Here is a 22,142-nt window from a genome sequence, read left to right on the forward strand (position 1 = left end):
AGACTGTTCTTATCTGTAGATCTGATTTCAGCTGTTGTTTGTAGGAAAGAGAGAAAAGTAAAGCTGCAGTAAGAAGACGTGTGGAAGACCCAAAAAAAGAAGAAAAAAACCAACAGAATTTGAATAAATCCTATTTACTCCAGCTTTAACAGAACAGTGCAAAAGATCTCTACTTACAACAGTAAACTAAAGACAGAAATAATAATGGATTAGATTTATATAGTGCTTTTCTAGGAACTCAAAGCGCTTCACAATGGATCCATTATTCATTCACTCTGGTGGTGGTAAGCTACATTTGTAGCCACAGCTGTCCTGGGGCAGACTGATGGAAGCGTGGCTGTTAATCCACGCCTACGGCCCCTCTGACCACCACCAACATTCACACACCAGTGTGAGAGCAGCACTGGTTAAGGTTAAGGGTTAAGGACACTAGAGCACATGACTAGGTCAGAGCGGGAATCGAACCGCCGACCCTTTGATCATTGAACGACCCGCTGTACCACCTGATCCACAGCCGCCCCGAAACAGTTCAGTCAGATCAGTAAACCCTCTGATAGTCACCTATAACTTAAAGTTCTGCTCTGAATCATGTAGATCCATCATTTTACCAACTGGACTCTGGATTTGGTCAGTTGAAGTAAAAACTGAACAAAGAAGTTTTTTAACAAAATGTTTGCTTTATTTTTTCAGTTTTTTTTTGTTTATCCAGGACAACTCATTCAAGGATAATCAAGGAGAAATAAGCACTAATATGTTTTATTGGATTTTTTTTTCTCTTTTTTACATTTTGTCAGAGATGGATGGTGAATTTTATCAGAATTGGTCAAGGTAAAACAAAAAAATAATAACTCAATATATAATAACAATACATTAATAATTAATTCAATACGATGACGTGTGGCGTGGACGACAGAACAACGGCCCACAAACGGCGGGTTGTTCTGGTTTTACCTCCGCTGGTAATAATCACCAGCACTAACTCAACAACAGCAGAGGAAGAAACGGAGCCTCCCACCAGGAAACACTTGTTTTTTATTTAAATAATATTTTATCAAAGCTTCTGTTTCTTATCTTCATAAAACTTATCTGTCTTCTTTAAACTTTATTCTTTTTTTTCTTGTTTTTGCATTTTTGATTGGTTTCCTTTCAGAGATTTTCAAAGTTTGTCGTCTCCATTCTTACCACGATGTGTGTTTTTGTCTGTTTCTGAGTATCTGTGCGTGTGTTTTATGTGTGTGTGTGTGTGTGTGTGTGTGTGTGTGTGTGTGTGTGTGTGTGTGTGTGTGCAGGGCGATGTGTCCTTGGCTGAGGCTTGTGTTCATGTGAATGTAAAGCCTGCACAGATGAAGCGTGAGTTCTTTTAAAAACGAGTTTGGAGTGTGTAAACTTAATGACCTGATTCTGCTTCACCTGTTCTGAGGTCAGTGAGACGTTCAGCTGCAGACGAGGCTGTCAGTCACCGACCAATCAGCCGTCAGTCACCGACCAATCAGCCGTCAGTCACCGACCAATCAGCCGTCAGTCACCGACCAATCAGCCGTCAGTCACCTGACCAATCAGCCGTCAGTCACCGACCAATCAGCCGTCAGTCACCGACCAATCAGCCGTCAGTCACCGACCAATCAGCCGTCAGTCACCTGACCAATCAGCCGTCAGTCACCGACCAATCAGCCGTCAGTCACCTGACCAATCAGCCGTCAGTCACCGACCAATCAGCCGTCAGTCACCGACCAATCAGCCGTCAGTCATCGACCAATCAGCCGTCAGTCACCGACCAATCAGCCGTCAGTCACCTGACCAATCAGCCGTCAGTCACCGACCAATCAGCCGTCAGTCACCGACCAATCAGCCGTCAGTCACCGACCAATCAGCCGTCAGTCACCGACCAATCAGCCGTCAGTCACCGACCAATCAGCCGTCAGTCACCGACCAATCAGCCGTCAGTCATCGACCAATCAGCCGTCAGTCATCGACCAATCAGCCGTCAGTCATCGACCAATCAGCCGTCAGTCATCGACCAATCAGCCGTCAGTCATCGACCAATCAGCCGTCAGTCATCGACCAATCAGCCGTCAGTCATCGACCAATCAGCCGTCAGTCACCGACCAATCAGCCGTCAGTCACCGACCAATCAGCCGTCAGTCACCGACCAATCAGCCGTCAGTCACCGACCAATCAGCCGTCAGTCATCGACCAATCAGCCGTCAGTCACCGACCAATCAGCCGCTAGTCATCGACCAATCAGCTGATGGAGGAGTGTTCAGATAGGATGTGCACGAGGGGAAGTGGTGATCAAATTAAGGGGAGTGAACGTCTCTCAGTGCCTACACAGCTGTGTGTGTTTCTGTGTGTGTTTGTTTCTGTGTGTGTGTATGTTTCTGCAGGTGAGCCAAGAACACTTCTTCATGCGTGTGTGTAAAGCTGCTGAGTATGTATCACTACTGCATGATGGGAGAAGAACGTGTGTGTGTGTGTGTGTGTGTGTGTGTGTGTGTGTGTGTGTGTGTGGGTAGGTGTGTGTGTGATAGAAGGCACGGAGGTGGTGGTGGAGGTTCAGTCTCTCAGGTCCATGCTGGAGCCGAACAGAGCCACCAGCTGCTCCTCATAGTGGGCGATGTTCCTCTTCATGATCTCCTTACAGGAACCCAGGAGACGCTCGAACGCCTGGACGTCTATTACTGCAGAGAGAATATAAAGGGTTAAACACGTCTATTACTGCACAGAGAATATAAAGGGTTAAACACGTCTATTACTGCACAGAGAATATAAAGGGTTAAACACGTCTATTACTGCACAGAGAATATAAAGGGTTAAACACGTCTATTACTGCACAGAGAATATAAAGGGTTAAACATGTCTATTACTGCAGAGAGAATATAAAGGGTTAAACACATCTATTACTGCAGAGAGAATATAAAGGGTTAAACACGTCTATTACTGCAGAGAGAATATAAAGGGTTAAACACATCTATTACTGCAGAGAGAATATAAAGGGTTAAACACATCTATTACTGCACAGAGAATATAAAGGGTTAAACACGTCTATTACTGCACAGAGAATATAAAGGGTTAAACACGTCTATTACTGCAGAGAGAATATAAAGGGTTAAACACATCTATTACTGCAGAGAGAATATAAAGGGTTAAACACATCTATTACTGCAGAGAGAATATAAAGGGTTAAACACGTCTATTACTGCAGAGAGAATATAAAGGGTTAAACACGTCTATTACTGCACAGAGAATATAAAGGGTTAAACACGTCTATTACTGCACAGAGAATATAAAGGGTTAAACACGTCTATTACTGCACAGAGAATATAAAGGGTTAAACACGTCTATTACTGCACAGAGAATATAAAGGGTTAAACACGTCTATTACTGCACAGAGAATATAAAGGGTTAAACACGTCTATTACTGCACAGAGAATATAAAGGGTTAAACACGTCTATTACTGCACAGAGAATATAAAGGGTTAAACACGTCTATTACTGCACAGAGAATATAAAGGGTTAAACATGTCTATTACTGCACAGAGAATATAAAGGGTTAAACACGTCTATTACTGCACAGAGAATATAAAGGGTTAAACATGTCTATTACTGCACAGAGAATATAAAGGGTTAAACACGTCTATTACTGCACAGAGAATATAAAGGGTTAAACACGTCTATTACTGCACAGAGAATATAAAGGGTTAAACACGTCTATTACTGCACAGAGAATATAAAGGGTTAAACACGTCTATTACTGCACAGAGAATATAAAGGGTTAAACACGTCTATTACTGCACAGAGAATATAAAGGGTTAAACACGTCTATTACTGCACAGAGAATATAAAGGGTTAAACACGTCTATTACTGCACAGAGAATATAAAGGGTTAAACACGTCTATTACTGCACAGAGAATATAAAGGGTTAAACACGTCTATTACTGCACAGAGAATATAAAGGGTTAAACACGTCTATTACTGCACAGAGAATATAAAGGGTTAAACACGTCTATTACTGCACAGAGAATATAAAGGGTTAAACACGTCTATTACTGCACAGAGAATATAAAGGGTTAAACACGTCTATTACTGCACAGAGAATATAAAGGGTTAAACACGTCTATTACTGCACAGAGAATATAAAGGGTTAAACACGTCTATTACTGCACAGAGAATATAAAGGGTTAAACACGTCTATTACTGCACAGAGAATATAAAGGGTTAAACACGTCTATTACTGCACAGAGAATATAAAGGGTTAAACACGTCTATTACTGCACAGAGAATATAAAGGGTTAAACACGTCTATTACTGCACAGAGAATATAAAGGGTTAAACATGTCTATTACTGCAGAGAGAGAGAACAATGAACACATTCATTCCACCGCCAGTAGAAGGTTCAGGCCATCACTGCTCTAAATGAACAGGATCACTGATAACCAAAATATTATTTTAGGTTTTATGTTTAATCAGGAGAGCTTCACAGTGGTTAGCTCTGTCACCTCACAGCTAGAAGATCCCCGGTTCATGTCCCGGTCTTCCTGGATCTTCCTGCATGGAGTCTCCATGTTCTCCTGTACATGTGTGGCTTTTCTCCAGGTTCTCCAGCTTCCTCCCACAGTCCACAAACATGCTGAGGTTAACTGGTGATTCTATGTCTCTATGTGTAGCCCTGTTACCTGTCCAGGTGTTCCCTGTCTTCACCCTCAGTCAGTTGGAATAGACTCCACCCCCCATGATCCTGATGAGGATTAAATAATGTATAGATGGATGATGGATGGATGTGTAGAAGTTCTAGAGTCTGGAAACACTGAGTGGAAGAAGTCTTCTGCTCTTTGGACTTGTATGATCAGCGTTTGGTCTCCATGTTTCAGTGGAGATGTTCACCTGAATGACTGGAGATCTGCAGGGCGTGGATGTGGAGGAGATGAAGATCCAACAGAACTGGTACATTTGTGGCATCTGCAGACATTTTTCTGTTTCTGCTCTGACTTCATTCCCAGTTTGATCTTCGTAAACATCTCCTGATAACGGGTCACTGCTGCTGTGAGATCTGGGCTGGATCCCTAACTTGTCTCCAGCTAGCAGACATCTGCTGAGCATCAGGACCAAAACAACATCCAAGTGTTTGTTCTGATGATGCTCTGCTCAGCATTACTGTAAGATGATTCAGTCACTGGTTGCTACTACCTCACCATCAGAAGGCTTTAACAGACAGATTTTAAACATTTAGCTACCAATCACCTCCGTATCCTCAGATTAGTGTCTAAGACTTTTTAAAGATCCATGGAACCTCCATGTTCTCAGGAGACCCTCAAGTCTGGTTCATGGTTTCTAAGACAACATGAGCTGCTGCAGTAGGACTGGATGAGAGTAAAGCTGAGGACAGGTGAGTTGGTGGCTGCAGGTAGACAGTTTACCGTTTACTGTTTCTGTGCTTGAAGCTGAACAGGAGAACAAAGATTTGCACCAAAGAAAGATAAATAAAAAGCAGCACCAACAGCTTTCACCACAGAAAGAGCTGCTGGTTTTACAAAGTGAAGAGCTGCTGGTCGTCTGTAGAGCTGTAATTAGAGCACCACTTTAACAGAAATGATTAGAGAACGGCCTTCATCAACCAAACACACCAGAAGAATGAAGCAGAACTCTAACAGCACTTCAGGAGAACCTCTCCTCACAGTTCAGTTAGTGTAAAATGAACACAAGAGAGGATTAAATACCGATTAGTAGCTGCTGTTAGTTTCATTTAAAGTTCAACTAGAAAGGGTTTGTGTGATGGTTGGTAATAAATTCATGTGTAAACTGTAGAGTTCACATAAATAAAATCTGCTTCAAATGCAGATAATCATTTATACTTTCATTCATGCATGACTCGATCAGTTGTGGATAGGAGGACCAACAGTGATGCTGATAAATGGAGTGTTTTTTTCTTACCCAAACACTTGACGTCTCCCACTGCGTAGGCCGAGGCAGCCCGGGGTTTGTTGGTGACCAGAGCCAGCTCCCCAAAGTACTGCCCCCTGCTACAGCGCGTTATCTCCACCTCCGCATTGTCTGCATGGTCCGCCTTCGTCTGCAGAGAACACAGGAAAGGTTACAAACCACCAGCCGGCTTCTGTCCTCCTCAGCACATCACTGTGATTCCTCTGCTGCTGCTAGGAAGAAACCAGGAAACCTTCAGTCCTCTGGTGGTTTAATGGAGAGAGTGGGCTGCCACTGTCACAGAAATACTGGATGAAGGAAGACGTTCAGCTGCTAAACTACTGGATGAAGGAAGACGTTCAGCTGCTAAACTACTGGACGAAGGAAGACGTTCAGCTACTAAACTACTGGATGAAGGAAGACGTTCAGCTACTAAACTACTGGATGAAGGAAGACGTTCAGCTACTAAACTACTGGATGAAGGAAGACGTTCAGCTACTAAACTACTGGACGAAGGAAGACGTTCAGCTACTAAACTACTGGATGAAGGAAGACATTCAGCTGCTAAACTACTGGATGAAGGAAGACGTTCAGCTACTAAACTACTGGACGAAGGAAGACGTTCAGCTACTAAACTACTGGACGAAGGAAGACGTTCAGCTACTAAACTACTGGACGAAGGAAGACGTTCAGCTACTAAACTACTGGATGAAGGAAGACGTTCAGCTACTAAACTACTGGACGAAGGAAGACGTTCAGCTACTAAACTACTGGATGAAGGAAGACGTTCAGCTACTAAACTACTGGACGAAGGAAGACGTTCAGCTACTAAACTACTGGATGAAGGAAGACGTTCAGCTACTAAACTACTGGACGAAGGAAGACGTTCAGCTACTAAACTACTGGATGAAGGAAGACGTTCAGCTACTAAACTACTGGATGAAGGAAGACGTTCAGCTGCTAAACTACTGGATGCATGAAGACATTCAGCTACTAAACTACTGGATGAAGGAAGACATTCAGCTACTAAACTACTGGACGAAGGAAGACGTTCAGCTACTAAACTACTGGACGAAGGAAGACGTTCAGCTGCTAAACTACTGGATGCATGAAGACGTTCAGCTACTAAACTACTGGACGAAGGAAGACGTTCAGCTACTAAACTACTGGATGAAGGAAGACGTTCAGCTACTAAACTACTGGACGAAGGAAGACGTTCAGCTACTAAACTACTGGATGAAGGAAGACGTTCAGCTACTAAACTACTGGACGAAGGAAGACGTTCAGCTACTAAACTACTGGATGAAGGAAGACGTTCAGCTACTAAACTACTGGACGAAGGAAGACGTTCAGCTACTAAACTACTGGATGAAGGAAGACGTTCAGCTACTAAACTACTGGATGAAGGAAGACGTTCAGCTGCTAAACTACTGGATGCATGAAGACATTCAGCTACTAAACTACTGGACGAAGGAAGACGTTCAGCTACTAAACTACTGGACGAAGGAAGACGTTCAGCTGCTAAACTACTGGACGAAGGAAGACGTTCAGCTGCTAAACTACTGGACGAAGGAAGACGTTCAGCTGCTAAACTACTGGACGAAGGAAGACGTTCAGCTACTAAACTACTGGACGAAGGAAGACGTTCAGCTACTAAACTACTGGATGAAGGAAGACGTTCAGCTGCTAAACTACTGGATGCATGAAGACGTTCAGCTGCTAAACTACTGGATGCATGAAGACGTTCAGCTGCTAAACTACTGGATGAAGGAAGACGTTCAGCTGCTAAACTACTGGATGAAGGAAGATGTTTAGCTACTAAACTACTGGATGAAGGAATACGTTCAGCTGCTAAACTACTGGATGAAGGAATACGTTCAGCTGCTAAACTACTGGATGCATGAAGACGTTCAGCTGCTAAACTACTGGATGAAGGAAGATGTTCAGCTACTAAACTACTGGATGAAGGAAGACGTTCAGCTACTAAACTACTGGATGAAGGAAGACGTTCAGCTACTAAACTACTGGATGAAGGAAGACGTTCAGCTGCTAAACTACTGGATGAAGGAATACATTCAGCTGCTAAACTACTGGATGCATGAAGACGTTCAGCTGCTAAACTACTGGATGAAGGAAGATGTTCAGCTACTAAACTACTGGATGAAGGAAGACGTTCAGCTGCTAAACTACTGGATGAAGGAAGACGTTCAGCTACTAAACTACTGGATGAAGGAAGACGTTCAGCTGCTAAACTACTGGATGAAGGAAGATGTTAAGCTCCTGCTGCTTATCATGAACCATTTATTTTCAGGCTCCGCTTGTAGAGATGAACAGTGACATAAATTAAAACAGAGGATTCATCTTCTTACTTTACTCTTCATCATGATCTTGACATCTCCAGATTCTACGATGTAGAAGCAGTCGGCCTTGTCCCCCTGAGGGTTAAAACACACTGTTAGATATAATTACAGCATGTATATGAATGTAGATCTGCTATTATTCTCCTCTTACCTGTGTGATGATGCGCTCTCCATCTGAGAACTGCTTGGCTCCTAAAACATCCACGATCTTCATCCTCTCTGTTGCCTGGACACCAGCAGAGAGAGAGGAGGTCAGGAGGTGATAAATAATGAGAGGAAACCAGGAGAATACTGCAGATGATGTCCATCAGAAACCTTTTTACTTCTCCATCTTCCACCTGTTCAGCTTTAGATGGACCAAAATCTAAATTTAAGGTGATAAATGTGCACGTTTCTGCACTCTGGAAGTATTTTTTATCAGTTTCTAAGCCTTATTATCTCATTATTAGACCTGCCGCTCATTTTCTTTGAACTATTGCTTCTTATTTGTCCTGAAAAACAGATTTTTAATCTATATGTTACTAATAAACACCAAACTCCTCGTCTGTGAAAACCTACAAACACCTGTTTCTGATTTCTCATCAATCAAAGATTCACATCTTCTGCTGCTCAGCTGTAAAAATAAGTTTGTTTAGCTGCATTAAAGCTGATTAATTCAGCAGTTTTAGTATTTATAAGACCATTTCTGTCCAACAACCACTAATCACAGAACTAAAGTGGAAACCTGAAGTTATTCAGAAGTAGAAGAGAAAAAGCTGAAATTCCTGTTTATAAGGGATTTAAAGGCATTATTATTATCAATAATAATATTCTAATATAAAACACTCCAGTCTAAACTCACCTCCAGGGATTTGAGTAACGGCACAGACTCAATGAAACACTCATACATCCTCCTCTTCTTGGCGTTGTTCTTTACAATGAGCCTACGAAACGTAGCGCGGTCCTACAGAAATTAAAAAACTAAATTAAAAGAAAACAGAGGCTCTGGACAGCCTGGCTGCTGCTCTTCCTGTTGTTGTACACCAGGAGGCGCTGCAGCAGCACAAACTAACCGGATCCATTCACAGATTGAAACGCTTCATTCTTAACATCACAGCTCAATGTACTGGAGAAAGGAAGGGTCCAAAATTTCACAATAAAATCCTCAGAAGACAACTTGAGGATAAAAGAGTTTAAAAAAACTTCTTAAGATTGTAATGTGACAAAGACCTGATTTAGTAAACATATCAGGAGTTATTTACGTAAAACTGTAAAAAAAACCATCCTCATTTACAGCAATAATGCCTAAATCCATGTGGTGTTTGTGTTTCCTCACCAGGCCCCATAGCGCCCCCTCCTGGGTGGCTACGATGGTGGCAGCGCGTGGCGTGTTGTACATCAGCGCCAGCTCCCCGAAGCTGCCCTTATTGTTGTACTGCCCCACGCATGTTCCTGTTACCACGATGTCGTACACACCCCTGGAAGAGACCAGAACACGGAATAAATACACCACAAATAAACACAGCTAATAAACAAACACAACTAATAAACAAACACAGCAAACAAACACAACAAATACATGTTCCTGGAAACGGAGAGAAAAAGAGTTGTTTCCACAAACCAGGACATTAGCTGCTCTCTCAGTGGCTAATGCTACGCTAACGGCTAACGGCTAAGTTAGAACAAAGCCACAGATAAACCTGAAAACAATAAGGAATAAAGCTTTAAGATCTGGACCTTAGTGGGTGATGATAGTGACAGAACAGTGAAACATTTAGAACATAGAGAAGAACAGCAGATGAACAGAGATCATTTAATCCCCCTGTTTACATTTTATATATTCAGTTATAATCACCCTCATTAATGAAGAGGTCTAGTGATGAATGACAGGTTCCTGATATCACATGCTGGTAAACATTAGATTTAAATCCTCTACAAACATCAGTTACTGGACTTTATCAATCACCAATAATCAGTATCAACCCTGTGGAACTCGTGTGGACTGGTTTTAATCAACACAACCTGTCCTCTAATGTTGTCTGACAGGACACAGTAAACCCGTGTTCACCGATCTCTGGTTCTAATAGTTAACTCTGAGTAACAATACCTGGTATAAAATGACGTATTTCAGCCGAATATGTGGAGTTAATTAGTGAATGTTTAATCAGAACACAGCCTGGTTGTAACTCATCTGGCAGATTGTAATGCTGCTCTCTATGAGGATTAAACCTGGGGAAGGTAATTTGCAGTGTTGTTGCTTGGCAGGATTAGGCAGTCATTTAGTAAGACAGGCTGTCCTCCCATTGGCTGAGCAGAGGGGCTAAATCCTGTAGCTGTGGAGTATTAGCTGACTGGATTACTATGATCACTGGGGGCTGTCTCTTTATTCAGAGGATGAAACCAGGCTGAAAGCTGTGGTCAGTTTCACACCAGGAATAAAAAAAGGAAGAACAGGACAGAGAGATATTTGATTTTCATCACTTCCTGAATGAAACACAGAAAACTCAGTCGTGATGAATAAATACCATGAAGAAGTGTTGGAATTTTAAGTCCTGTTTCCTTCTAAAACTTGAGTTTTCTAGATGTAGATGATAAAATGCTGAGTGTGTTTAGAGGTGTAGTACTGTAGCTGAAGGACAAACTCAGACGACATGAGCTTAATCAGGATTTTCTCTGCATGGTCCACTATTGGACATTAGTGATTTATTAAATCTCAGTACCACTAAATACAAATAAGAATTATTTCTGGCAGTGAGCTGCACGGTCATCTGTAAACTGTAGATATTTCTGTTTTGAGGGGAAAATTCAAGCCCTAAAGATGCGACTAAATAAAAGACCTGAGTGGTGTGCTAAGGTGACTACAGAGTTTAATTTCTGACTGATAAAGGCAATAGTAGTTCAGGAGGTCCTCGGTTTACAACGTCCTCGACTTACAGCGTTTCATTGATACATCAGAACTGGTTACATGGAACTAGTTGATGAGCAGAGCGGATGAATACGTCGTCACGCTGTGCTATCAGACGTCTTCGTTTCCATTCTCTGGTTGTACTCCACCTTGGATTGTGCTGCATTCACTAACTTTTTGTCCTTCTTTATGGCTCCCAGCATAAGTCAGACTCTTCTGATGCTTGGAAGAAAAGGAAAGTCACATGAAGGTCGGTCCTCCACATGAAGCTTGGTCCTCCACATGAAGGTTGGTCCTCCACATGAAGGCTGGTCCTCCAGATAAAGCTTGGTCCTCCACATGAAGGTCGGTCCTCCACATGAAGCTTGGTCCTCCACATGAAGGCTGGTCCTCCAGATAAAGCTTGGTCCTCCACATGAAGGTCGGTCCTCCACATGAAGGCTGGTCCTCCAGATAAAGCTTGGTCCTCCACATGAAGGCTGGTCCTCCAGATAAAGCTTGGTCCTCCACATGAAGGTCGGTCCTCCACATGAAGGCTGGTCCTCCAGATAAAGCTTGGTCCTCCACATGAAGGCTGGTCCTCCAGATAAAGCTTGGTCCTCCACATGAAGGTCGGTCCTCCACATGAAGCTTGGTCCTCCACATGAAGGCTGGTCCTCCAGATAAAGCTTGGTCCTCCACATGAAGGTCGGTCCTCCACATGAAGCTTGGTCCTCCACATGAAGGCTGGTCCTCCAGATAAAGCTTGGTCCTCCACATGAAGGTCGGTCCTCCACATGAAGGTCGGTTCTCCACATGAATCTTGGTCCTCCACATGAAGCTTGGTCCTCCACATGAAGGTCGGTCCTCCACATGAAGCTTGGTCCTCCACATGAAGGTCGGTCCTCCACATGAATCTTGGTCCTCCACATGAAGGCTGGTCCTTCACATGAAGCTTGGTCCTCCACATGAAGGTCGGTCCTCCACATGAAGGCTGGTCCTTCACATGAAGCTTGGTCCTCCACATGAAGGTCGGTCCTCCACATGAAGGCTGGTCCTCCAGATAAAGCTTGGTCCTCCACATGAAGGTCGGTCCTCCACATGAAGGTCGGTCCTCCACATGAATCTTGGTCCTCCACATGAAGCTTGGTCCTCCACATGAAGGTCGGTCCTCCACATGAAGGTCGGTCCTCCACATGAAGCTTGGTCCTCCACATGAAGCTTGGTCCTCCACATGAAGGTCGGTCCTCCACATGAATCTTGGTCCTCCACATGAAGCTTGGTCCTTCACATGAAGGTCGGTCCTCCACATGAAGCTTGGTCCTCCACATGAATCTTGGTCCTCCACATGAAGCTTGGTCCTCCACATGAATCTTGGTCCTTCACATGAAGGTCGGTCCTCCACATGAAGCTTGGTCCTCCACATGAATCTTGGTCCTCCACATGAAGCTTGGTCCTCCACATGAATCTTGGTCCTTCACATGAAGGTCGGTCCTCCACATGAAGCTTGGTCCTCCACATGAATCTTGGTCCTCCACATGAATCTTGGTCCTCCACATAAAGCTTGGTCCTCTGGTCCTCCACATGAAGGTTGGTCCTCCACATGAAGGGTGGATCATGTAATGTTTTGTCTCTGTACTAGTTTAAGGTCCACAGAAATCTCCATGGTAACAGAAACATGGACCACAGCTCCTGATGCTGACAGTGTAGAGTCATGGGACATAATGACAGTTACTGCTAGTGCACACTGCATTCGCGTGACTGTGCACATGAGAACTTTTGGATCAAGCCTAAATGAGATGTGTTTCTTCCAGCATCATTTAATCCAACTCCTCTACCAAGTTTAGCCTCAAACTAAAGATCCAACTCTTACCTCTCTATGACGTAGAAGTTGTCTCCGTCGTCTCCCTGGTCAATGACGTGCTCCTGAGGCTGAACCCTCAACTCGAACATGGCGTCCAGCACCTGTGAGAACTGCTCCTGGATCAGGACCAAAGAAACCACGTCAGATCCTTCAGGACTAATAAAGTATGTATCCATTCATCCATCCACTAATGAGGAACAACAGTGAAGGTGAGCTTAGAGTTTAACAAAGGTCTCAGGTTCAGCTCCTCACCCTAACTCTGCTCCTGAAGGTAGATCAGATGAAATAAAATCATCCCAGCAGATGAACTGCATGAGAACCTCCATGTGGGAGAAGAGAGAGGAGGAATCCATCCTAATTTCCCGCATTAATCAGAGCTAACTCCCAGTCTTGTATTGTTCAGGAATAGAAGGAGGTTTCAAAAGCATCACATATATTTTCAGCCCATCTCTGCAGCCAAAACAAACATGAATGAATCAAGTACAACGACATTACAGAGATGATTTCTGGATGTTCTGGAAACAGGGAGGATCTAGTTATGGCCAAATATAGGAGGTGTAGTTAGTTTACTGGGAATCAGCTATAAATTAAAAGTTTGGGGTTGATGAGACGAGCAGATGAATCTGAACAGAGACGGTGTTGGTTTGTGATTAAACATGTTTAATAAATGGTTAGCTGGCTGTTTCTCTGACTGATCCAGCAGCATTATAAACATTGCTCTGGTCACAGTAAAGTTTAATGAAGGTAAACGTCTTTCATGTGTTCCTCAGCATACAGGTGACAAATTAATAAAAAACCTCAGTAAAAAGAATCTCTCCCCTTACACTCGCTTCTACTAAATCTTTCTGTAGATCCATTGATCTCTCCAACTCCTGCTAAGAAATTCCACAGTTTCACTAGAAATAATCTTATCTTGTTTTTTATCCCTTTCTAATGGATTATGGGATGTGTTGGAGTGTCCTATCGGGCCCTTTGCAGGTTTTCTTTTTTATATGTAAATATTCAGACAGCATGTGCGCACGTGAACTACTGCTTAAAAGTCTGGGGTCTCTTAGAAATGTCCTTATTGTTGAAAGAAAAGCAGTTTTTCCAATGAAGCTAGCATTAAACGAATGATAAATCCAGTGTAGACATAGTTAATGTGGTAAATGACTGTTCTAACTGTAAACGTCTGATTTTTAATGGAATATCTCCATAGGGGTACAGAGGAACATTTCCAGCAACCATCACTCCTGTGTTCTAATGCTACATTGTGTTAGCTAATGGTGCTGAAAGGCTCATTGATGGTTAGAAAACCCTTGTTCAGTTATGTTAGCACATGGATAAAAGTGGGAGTTTAATGGAAAACATGGAATTATCTGGATGACCCCAAACTGTTGAAAGATAGTGTAAAAAAAGCCAGAAAAGGTGTGAGTGAATGGTTTAATGAGAACGTTATCCCTCCAGTAGAGTTCCAGAGAACTGTATAATCTATATACAGGGTGTCCCAAAAAAGGTATACACACTTTAAATAATTGTAAACTAGGTGTTTATTATAATCTGTTTAATTTTCAACATGTAAAAGAATTTACAAACATCATTCTATTGTTTTGTCACCGCCTGTTCTCACACTGATGTCCGTTCTGGTCCAGACACTGCCGACAACATGAAGCGATGGAACAGCACACATCATGAAACAGTTCCTTGGTATCTGCGTGCATTCACGTTCAATGGTTGCTCTCAATTCAGTGACTGTTACAGGTCTCATTGGTAGACTTTGCCTTTTAGGTATCCCCTTAAAAAGAAGTCTAGTGGTGTGAGGTTAGTTAGTTATCAGCTGTTTTTGGGACACCCTGTTTTTATAATCTACACCACAGAGTACTGAACCTGCTCCTGACTCTTCATATTAATTTTTCTTTTCCCCATCCACATGTGAGCATCCTTCTGTCCTGCTGAGCTCCTCCATATGTACCACACGTGTACCTGGTCTAGTGTTTTAAACAGGAGGATGTCTCGGCAGGCCTCCTGCAGTCTGCAGCGCTGTTCGTCTGTTTTTGGGTGGACCACTCTGGGCTCGGTGTCCTCGTCATCCTCGTCTGGGTTGAACGCCTCTGCACACACTGAAGGAAAGACATAAATCAGCTTTAAACACTGTGTGTCTACATGGTGGTAAGAAGTGTTCTACAGACTGCTTTAGACGAGAACAAAGCCACTAAGAGGAAACACTAGGACTCTCCAATCAAAGAACTCCAAATAAACATGACAAAAACAGCCAATCCAACAAGTTGTAGTCCGTTTAGAAGATGACAGCCTTGTTAAAAACACACCAAGGAACCAAGCAGGGAAGACCTTTGGATCTTTTCTTATTTAACTTGCAAACTAAAAGCTATAAACACTGAGTTTATTTGAATACAACGGTGGCAGAGGGCTCAGCTGACAGCGTTTAATGTGAGAGGAGATGTTTACACGTAAAAAGAAAAGTTCTGTCACTTTGATGTGAAAGAATTCTGTTCTGTTTCCTCACAAGCTCAGAATCAAAGACGAAAACATGTCAGGGGCTTCGTCATCTCCTCCTCTGGGCTAAACGCTCCGACACAGGGAAAGGTAGGAAGATGGGACAGAAAAGGAGGTGACGGCACGTGCACAGCGACGTGCACGGCCACACTGGATGACAAACAGCGACCAGGTCATTTCAGATGTCACTGAGGATCTGTTTCCTGTCCACGCCTCCCATGAGGTTTTATCATCTCTATCACTTCATCAGGATCATTTTCAGGAGAATCAGCATCACTGCAGAGGATAAACTTCAGCTTTAAAGCTTTGTATTTTAAAGCTTCATCCTTAAAAGATCAACGAGAGCAGTGTTTAAAATAACTTCCTGTCATATTACAGGTCAGAAAGATCACAATCTGACAGAAGCCAAATGAAAGCAACAAAACGAGCACACAGAAACCAGACATGATGGCAGGTCTGCTGTTTTAACCACCTTTTAAAATCACTGTGTGGTTTAATAAATGGAATTAAAGACTGCAAAGCTTTTATTGTGAAGGATGTTTTAATCCTTTAATGTTTATCTGCAGCCAAGAGTTTTCTGACACACTACTGAGTGCTTCGTTAAGAGTTCCATCTATTACACACAGAATTTATGTAATTCATGAGGTTTTCCCAGAAAAGGAACCTGTTAGTTCACAGTAACCTGAAGACATCTGCACGGTTTATTATCCAGAGGGTCTGACTACAAAATAAATCTACATAGTCAGGTTTTTTTGGTTGTTGGTTCAACCAAACGTAAAACTCCAGCAGACATCATGTGAATGTTTTCTGTGTGTGTTCCCATTAAAGCAGACGTTTGAGGCATCATTGGACTCTTCTGGACTAAACGGACCGATCATTCAGTTAGAGGAACAGAATATAAACATCTATGGTAGAAAATAGTTAAATGAGGAAGTAATATAGTTATTTTACCACTCTCAGTGCAGTTTAGAGCCTTTAGGAACGACGCCGTCCAGTAGTGAAGGATGTGTGGAAATGAGTCTAGCTTCAGGTAAATGTAGTGAAATACTGAATGTTCACAGATAAAACCTCCTGCACCTCCGCAGACCAACCAGTGCTCTATTAGCTGTAATATCAGCAGCGTTAGCATTAGATCAGCTGCTAACAGAATAAAAACATGCTGATGCAGATTCTCATGGCACTGCAGCTCCCAGTTCTCCTCACAAAGGCTCAGCTGTGTTCTTCATCAGGTTCATGAAGCTGAATCTGATTTCTTGTTTCTCACATGAAGCCAAACCTCTGGGACCAGTGAGCTGCTCTGGAGCGTCTGTCAGCTGTAGCTAATTTACAGCAGGTTTGTGTAATAAAGTCAGGATTTAACCCATGTTGTGACGGATCATATGTTTCTCATGTAGGAAAATACTCACCTCACTTTTTAATCTAAGGAGCTGGTTTAGTTTAATGTCATGTATGAGCTTCTGATCACATGTTTGGATGCAGAAAGCGTGTTTGATTTAAATTATTTATTCACCGTATGACATAAATCTAACTGCTGGAACAACAGTTTTTTGATTTATTGGTTCTATAAAAACCTTAAAGCTATCATTATAACACAGCAGATAACTGTGTCCTCAGCTGGAACACAATCTGACCTTAGATCAGACCATAAATATCTAAAATACTAAACAGGAACTAGAATAGAACATCCGCCTGATTCCTCTTGTTCATTGAATTATTGGGAAGTATTAACGGCTCAGAAACTGAATTAATATCTGACAGAGAAAGAAATCTTTCCTACTGAGATCACGCAGGATAAATATTCCAATCTAGGAATGTAAATCATGACACAAAATAAAAAACTGTCTTTTAGCCTCTTTTTTTCTGAAGCTCTTATGTTTCAGCAGCTTTCAGGAAAATATTAATCCTTTTCTGTGTTTTCTGAGAAATAAACACAGACATAATCTGGAAAAACCACAGATGTCAGCCTGATTCCTCAACATAAACTGGTTTATAATGGGAATGAATGTGGATTTACAGAAGATAACGAGGAACAGGTTTAGTTTAAATACTGTATTACCGGTAAGCAGCCGACTGCAGACCCGATCATTTTAACCGTTAATCTGACAGTCAGCCTTTTAAATACGGGAGGAGACCAGAATTAGACGCTTTGATGATCAAAAGAAATGGTATGTTAGAATCCTTTCAAGATGTAATTAATAAATACCAAAATACGCATCTATTAGATCAATTTTAGAACAATTCAGTCTATTTACGCGACTTATACCATGTAAATCATAGGACTGGCTTAGGTCTGTTTAAAAGGCATGTTATCTTTAAAAAATAGATTTAAAAAAAAAATCACCAAAATGAACTCCTCTGATCTGCTGCTCTGTTAAAAAAAAACACATTTCCTCAAAAATCACCTTATTCTACATGTCTTATTTAAAAATTATGTGAAAGTATAACCAGATTCTTTAAATTAAAAATAAAATAAAACTTGCAGCACAATAATGAAGCCATGAGTGGTTTTTAATTTTATAGTTTGTGTTAGTTTTGTCTTTTGTAATTTGGTGCATGTTAAAGACAATTTCATGAATATTGCTCATTTGTTGTCATCTGAGGCGAAGTTCAGAAAAACCTAAAAATGATTAACTGATTAATAATATGGTTAAATAGCCGAACACCATCCCACACAAAGTCATTAATAGTTCAGGATTTCTACATTAAATCACAGGTTCCAGCACTAAAAGAGGAATAAAAATAAGAACTTAGACATTCTGTGATGGTTTAACATATTATAAATGTGGAGTTAGCCGTTTAGCTGTGCTACATAGAGCCACTTTCAAAGAATTTAACTCCCTTCATGTAAGCCATCTCATTGACCAGATTACTGATAAACCTCTCACAGGAACAAACATGTATGCCTTTCTGTAATCTTTAACGGATGTGTGTTTCTACATTAAAGCCATCTTATTGTGTTTTGTGGTTGTTATGAACTGGAAAGTGTGAAGTAAAAGCCATTATGAAGTTTATTTCTGTCGTTCCTCGAGTCTCTCCACCATTAAATGAGCTTTACAAAGCAGTAACGACATTACTGAGCTGATTTTATCTAACTAAGGAACCAACAGTCCTGTAGCTCAAACTTTACCTCTCTACTTCCAAAAGAACCTCAGAATAAGAAGATTTATTTACTGAACTTCTATACAACATGTCAGCTATTAACACAGTCATATTTATTTAACTTCTGTAAAATAAAATAGAAGCTATGAACACCAAATGTTCTGCTGTTGGTTGCTAGACTGAACACTAAAGTCTCCAGGTCCTCCCAGCACCTGAAGAACTAAAAACCTGCAGATTCCAGTTATTATTCACAGCAGCAGAACCACCTTCATGGTAGGATGCTAGGCTAAGGCTTCATTTTAGGATGCTAGGCTAACATTTCATGCTAGGTTGTTAGGATGTTTGGCTAACGTTTCATGTTAGGATGTTAGGCTAACGTTTCATGCTAGGATGCTAGGCTAACGTTTCATGTTACGATGCTAGGCTAACGATTCATGCTAAGATGCTAGGCAAACGTTTCATGTTAGGATGCTAGGCTAATGCAGCTGATGCTAGGCTAATGTACCTAATGCTAGGCTAACGTTTCATGTTAGGATGACGCTAGGCTAACATAGCTGATGCTAGGCTAACATTTCATGTTAGGATGATGCTAGGCTACCATAGTTGATGCTAGGCTAATGTTTCACATTAGGATGATGCCAGGCTAACATAGCTGATGCTAGGCTAACATTTTATGTTAGGATGATGCTAGGCTAACGTAGTTGATGCTAGGCTAATGTTTCATGTTAGGATGATGCTAGGCTAACATAGCTGATGCTAGGCTAACGTAGTGCTGATCGTATGTCCACAGGTCACAGACTCGATGAAGGAGGAAACTTAAAGATTGGAAACAGGAAACACGGAGCTTTCTATTCAGGCGGTGAATATGTCTGGATCTAAACTGTTTTTGCTTTACAAGTCACTGAAGACTGGGTAAAATTTGTTTTTATAAAATAGATTTCTCTAGACAATGTTGTGAATGTAGGAAGAAGAGCTTTAATTAATTCCATCAATAATAACTTTAGATAAAACACTGATTACCTCCAGGTGAAATGAAAGGATGCTGCTTTATTTTAATTTCTGCAATTTACGCTGCAAAGACTACCTTTATTCAGAGTGTGTCCTTGTGACATCTGCTTATTTCTACCAATTATCTAATAAACTGTGTGTAAACAAACAGGGAGCTTCACACACAGCTTTATAGTTAATATATGTTAGTGATGAATGGATGCATTTTTTTTTTTAAGTTTTAGATTTCTTTTTTATTCAGGAAACTCTAGATGTACAACACCCGAAAAAGAAAACACTTTAAAGGGAAAATGTTTGTCACATAACTGAAGACAGACTTTTCTCTGGAGAACCTGATGAGCTTCATGGTGACGTTCTGTCTGTCGTATCGACATTAGTTCTCCTCGGTTCAGAACTGATCATTATGTCTGACAACATCTCTGCTGGTACCTCAGAGGAACCTCCAACCACTATGTGTCCATATAATTACAGCTACATGTAGTGGGACAGCACTGGAAGACCAACTGTACAAATTAACAGCAGCACAGCCTCGCTAACCTTAACGAGGCTGTGGGGAAGACAGCAGATACAGATCAGCGACACACCCAGAGTCTAATCAGAGAGCAGTGCTGTGACGCTGGAGACACCAGACGCTACGACACACACACACACACACACACACACATGTTTGTTTTTCTATACCGGTGGGGACTTACCATTGACTCCCATTCATATCTAACTCCTAACCCTAACCATCACCAAATCAATGCCTAACCCTAAACGAACGTTTTTGCACTTTTACATTTTTTATTAACAACAATATGGCCAAGAAAACGGTGTTGCCACCCGTGGGGACCTCATTTTAGGTCCCCACCGTAAGACAAGTCCCCACCTTTATAGCAAATAGTCAGGTCAAAGTCCCCACTGGAATAGCAGGAACAAACACACACACACACACACACACACACACACACACATGTGCACACACACACACACACACACACACACACACACACACACATGTGCGCACACACACACACACACACACACACACACACACACACACACACACACACACACACACACACACACACACACACACACACACACACACACACACACACACACACACACACACACACACACACACACACACACACACACACACACACAAAACTTACCTGACACTCTCCTGTTGAATCTGCTGGGTGGAGGAGCTGGAATAGAAAAGAAGAGAGAAATAAATATAGTTGTTGATTTAAGGTCACATTTTACACGCTTTCCTGATTGTTCAGAATATCTGAAGTAACAGGAGGAGATTCAGGAGAAGAAAACTGGACAAAAGGAGCTGACAGTGGATTAGAAGGAGAAAGAATCAGACGGCTGATCAGACAAAGTAGGACTGACATACAGGAGGAAACACAGAAGAACCTGGAAGATCTGATACAGGAAGAATTCAAGAAGCAGGATGAAGGACTTTATGCCAAGTTAATATTCTGTGTATACTGGGGGTGTAACGGTAAACGTATTCGTACCGAAACGTTCGGTACAGGCCCGTTCGGTTGGGTACAGAGGTGAACCGCAGTATGAAAATTCTAAGACCATAAAGAGCGTACAGAATTGTTTTAATTGCGAAACCTAAAACTTTGTAGTGCCCACAGCTGCGGTGGACCTTCTCCACCTCACACAGTAGTGCAGTATTGCAGAACTAAAAACAAGCAGGAGTTTCCAGGGAACCACAGGATGTGACGGATCGTTATTCTCCTGCTGGAGCTTCATAGCTAATGCTAGCAACAACTACAAGAAGCTAGAGCTGGAAGACGCTCCACCGTCATTAAAATCACCAGTTTGGGATCACTTCGGTTTCCCAGTGAAGAAAAAGTAGAAGAACAAGTGGACCAGACGAAAGCCGTACGCCGACACTGAAGCGGTCCTCAGCTCTGCATCCAGCAACACGTCAAACTGAGACACACATTAGAAAAAGCTCCATCCAAGTGTAGCTATCCCTGCTGCTAGGAAAAAACAGAACTGTACAAACGATGCTCCCAGCATCATTTCATCAAACCCTGCCTAGCATTTCAGAACGGGCTAAAGCAATAACCAAGTCCATGGCGTTTTCATAGCAGCAGATCTACGGCCATACTCCGTTGTTCAGAACTGAGGTTTTAAACTCAAGATGAAGGTCAGCTTACAGTAACTTTACTGCTCTTTGCTACAGATAAATGACTAGATTGTGTATTTTTTTAGCCTACTAGTATATTTATGCTGGTAAACAAGAGCCTAACTAAATGGCATTGTTTTAAAAAAGCAATTACATTAAAATATATTTCCTACTTTAGGTGATAGAGCCCGTTATGAAGCTTCTTCTCATCCACACTTCAGCAGAAAGTCAGACCAGCTCTGATATCAGCAGGTTTTGTTTTTCCCTTAACTGAGAACTGAATCGTTACACCCCTAGTGTATACAAATGTATTCTACTGTGATCAGACCTGTAGAGTATATAAACACTAGGAATAGACAGATGTGGCTGTTATTTGGCTTCTTTCTAATTATTTCTAT

General features: G+C 41.9%; 1 protein-coding gene across 38 annotated transcripts in view; it reads right to left on the reverse strand.

Moving 5' to 3' along the window:
• Positions 1-657: 657 nt before the first annotated feature.
• The window catches only part of prkar2aa (protein kinase, cAMP-dependent, regulatory, type II, alpha A), a 54,527-nt gene continuing 33,042 nt past the window's right edge, over positions 658-22,142 (reverse strand). Inside the window, exons 3-14 of one of the 38 annotated variants that reach the window (XM_051949474.1) lie at positions 20,765-20,800; positions 14,967-15,103; positions 13,014-13,120; positions 9,593-9,734; positions 9,119-9,220; positions 8,429-8,503; positions 8,287-8,352; positions 5,930-6,068; positions 2,213-2,678; positions 1,728-1,793; positions 1,594-1,637; positions 658-1,548 (exon numbers count right to left, since the gene is read on the reverse strand). In XM_051949474.1, coding sequence (XP_051805434.1) covers positions 2,554-2,678; positions 5,930-6,068; positions 8,287-8,352; positions 8,429-8,503; positions 9,119-9,220; positions 9,593-9,734; positions 13,014-13,120; positions 14,967-15,103; positions 20,765-20,800 — 929 coding nt within the window. In that variant the 3' untranslated portion in view covers positions 658-1,548; positions 1,594-1,637; positions 1,728-1,793; positions 2,213-2,553. The other 37 variants (XM_051949465.1, XM_051949472.1, XM_051949471.1 and 34 more) reach the window with 37 other exon arrangements.

The sequence above is a fragment of the Acanthochromis polyacanthus genome, chromosome 6, assembly GCF_021347895.1.
Source record: "Acanthochromis polyacanthus isolate Apoly-LR-REF ecotype Palm Island chromosome 6, KAUST_Apoly_ChrSc, whole genome shotgun sequence".
Classification (NCBI taxonomy): domain Eukaryota; kingdom Metazoa; phylum Chordata; class Actinopteri; family Pomacentridae; genus Acanthochromis; species Acanthochromis polyacanthus.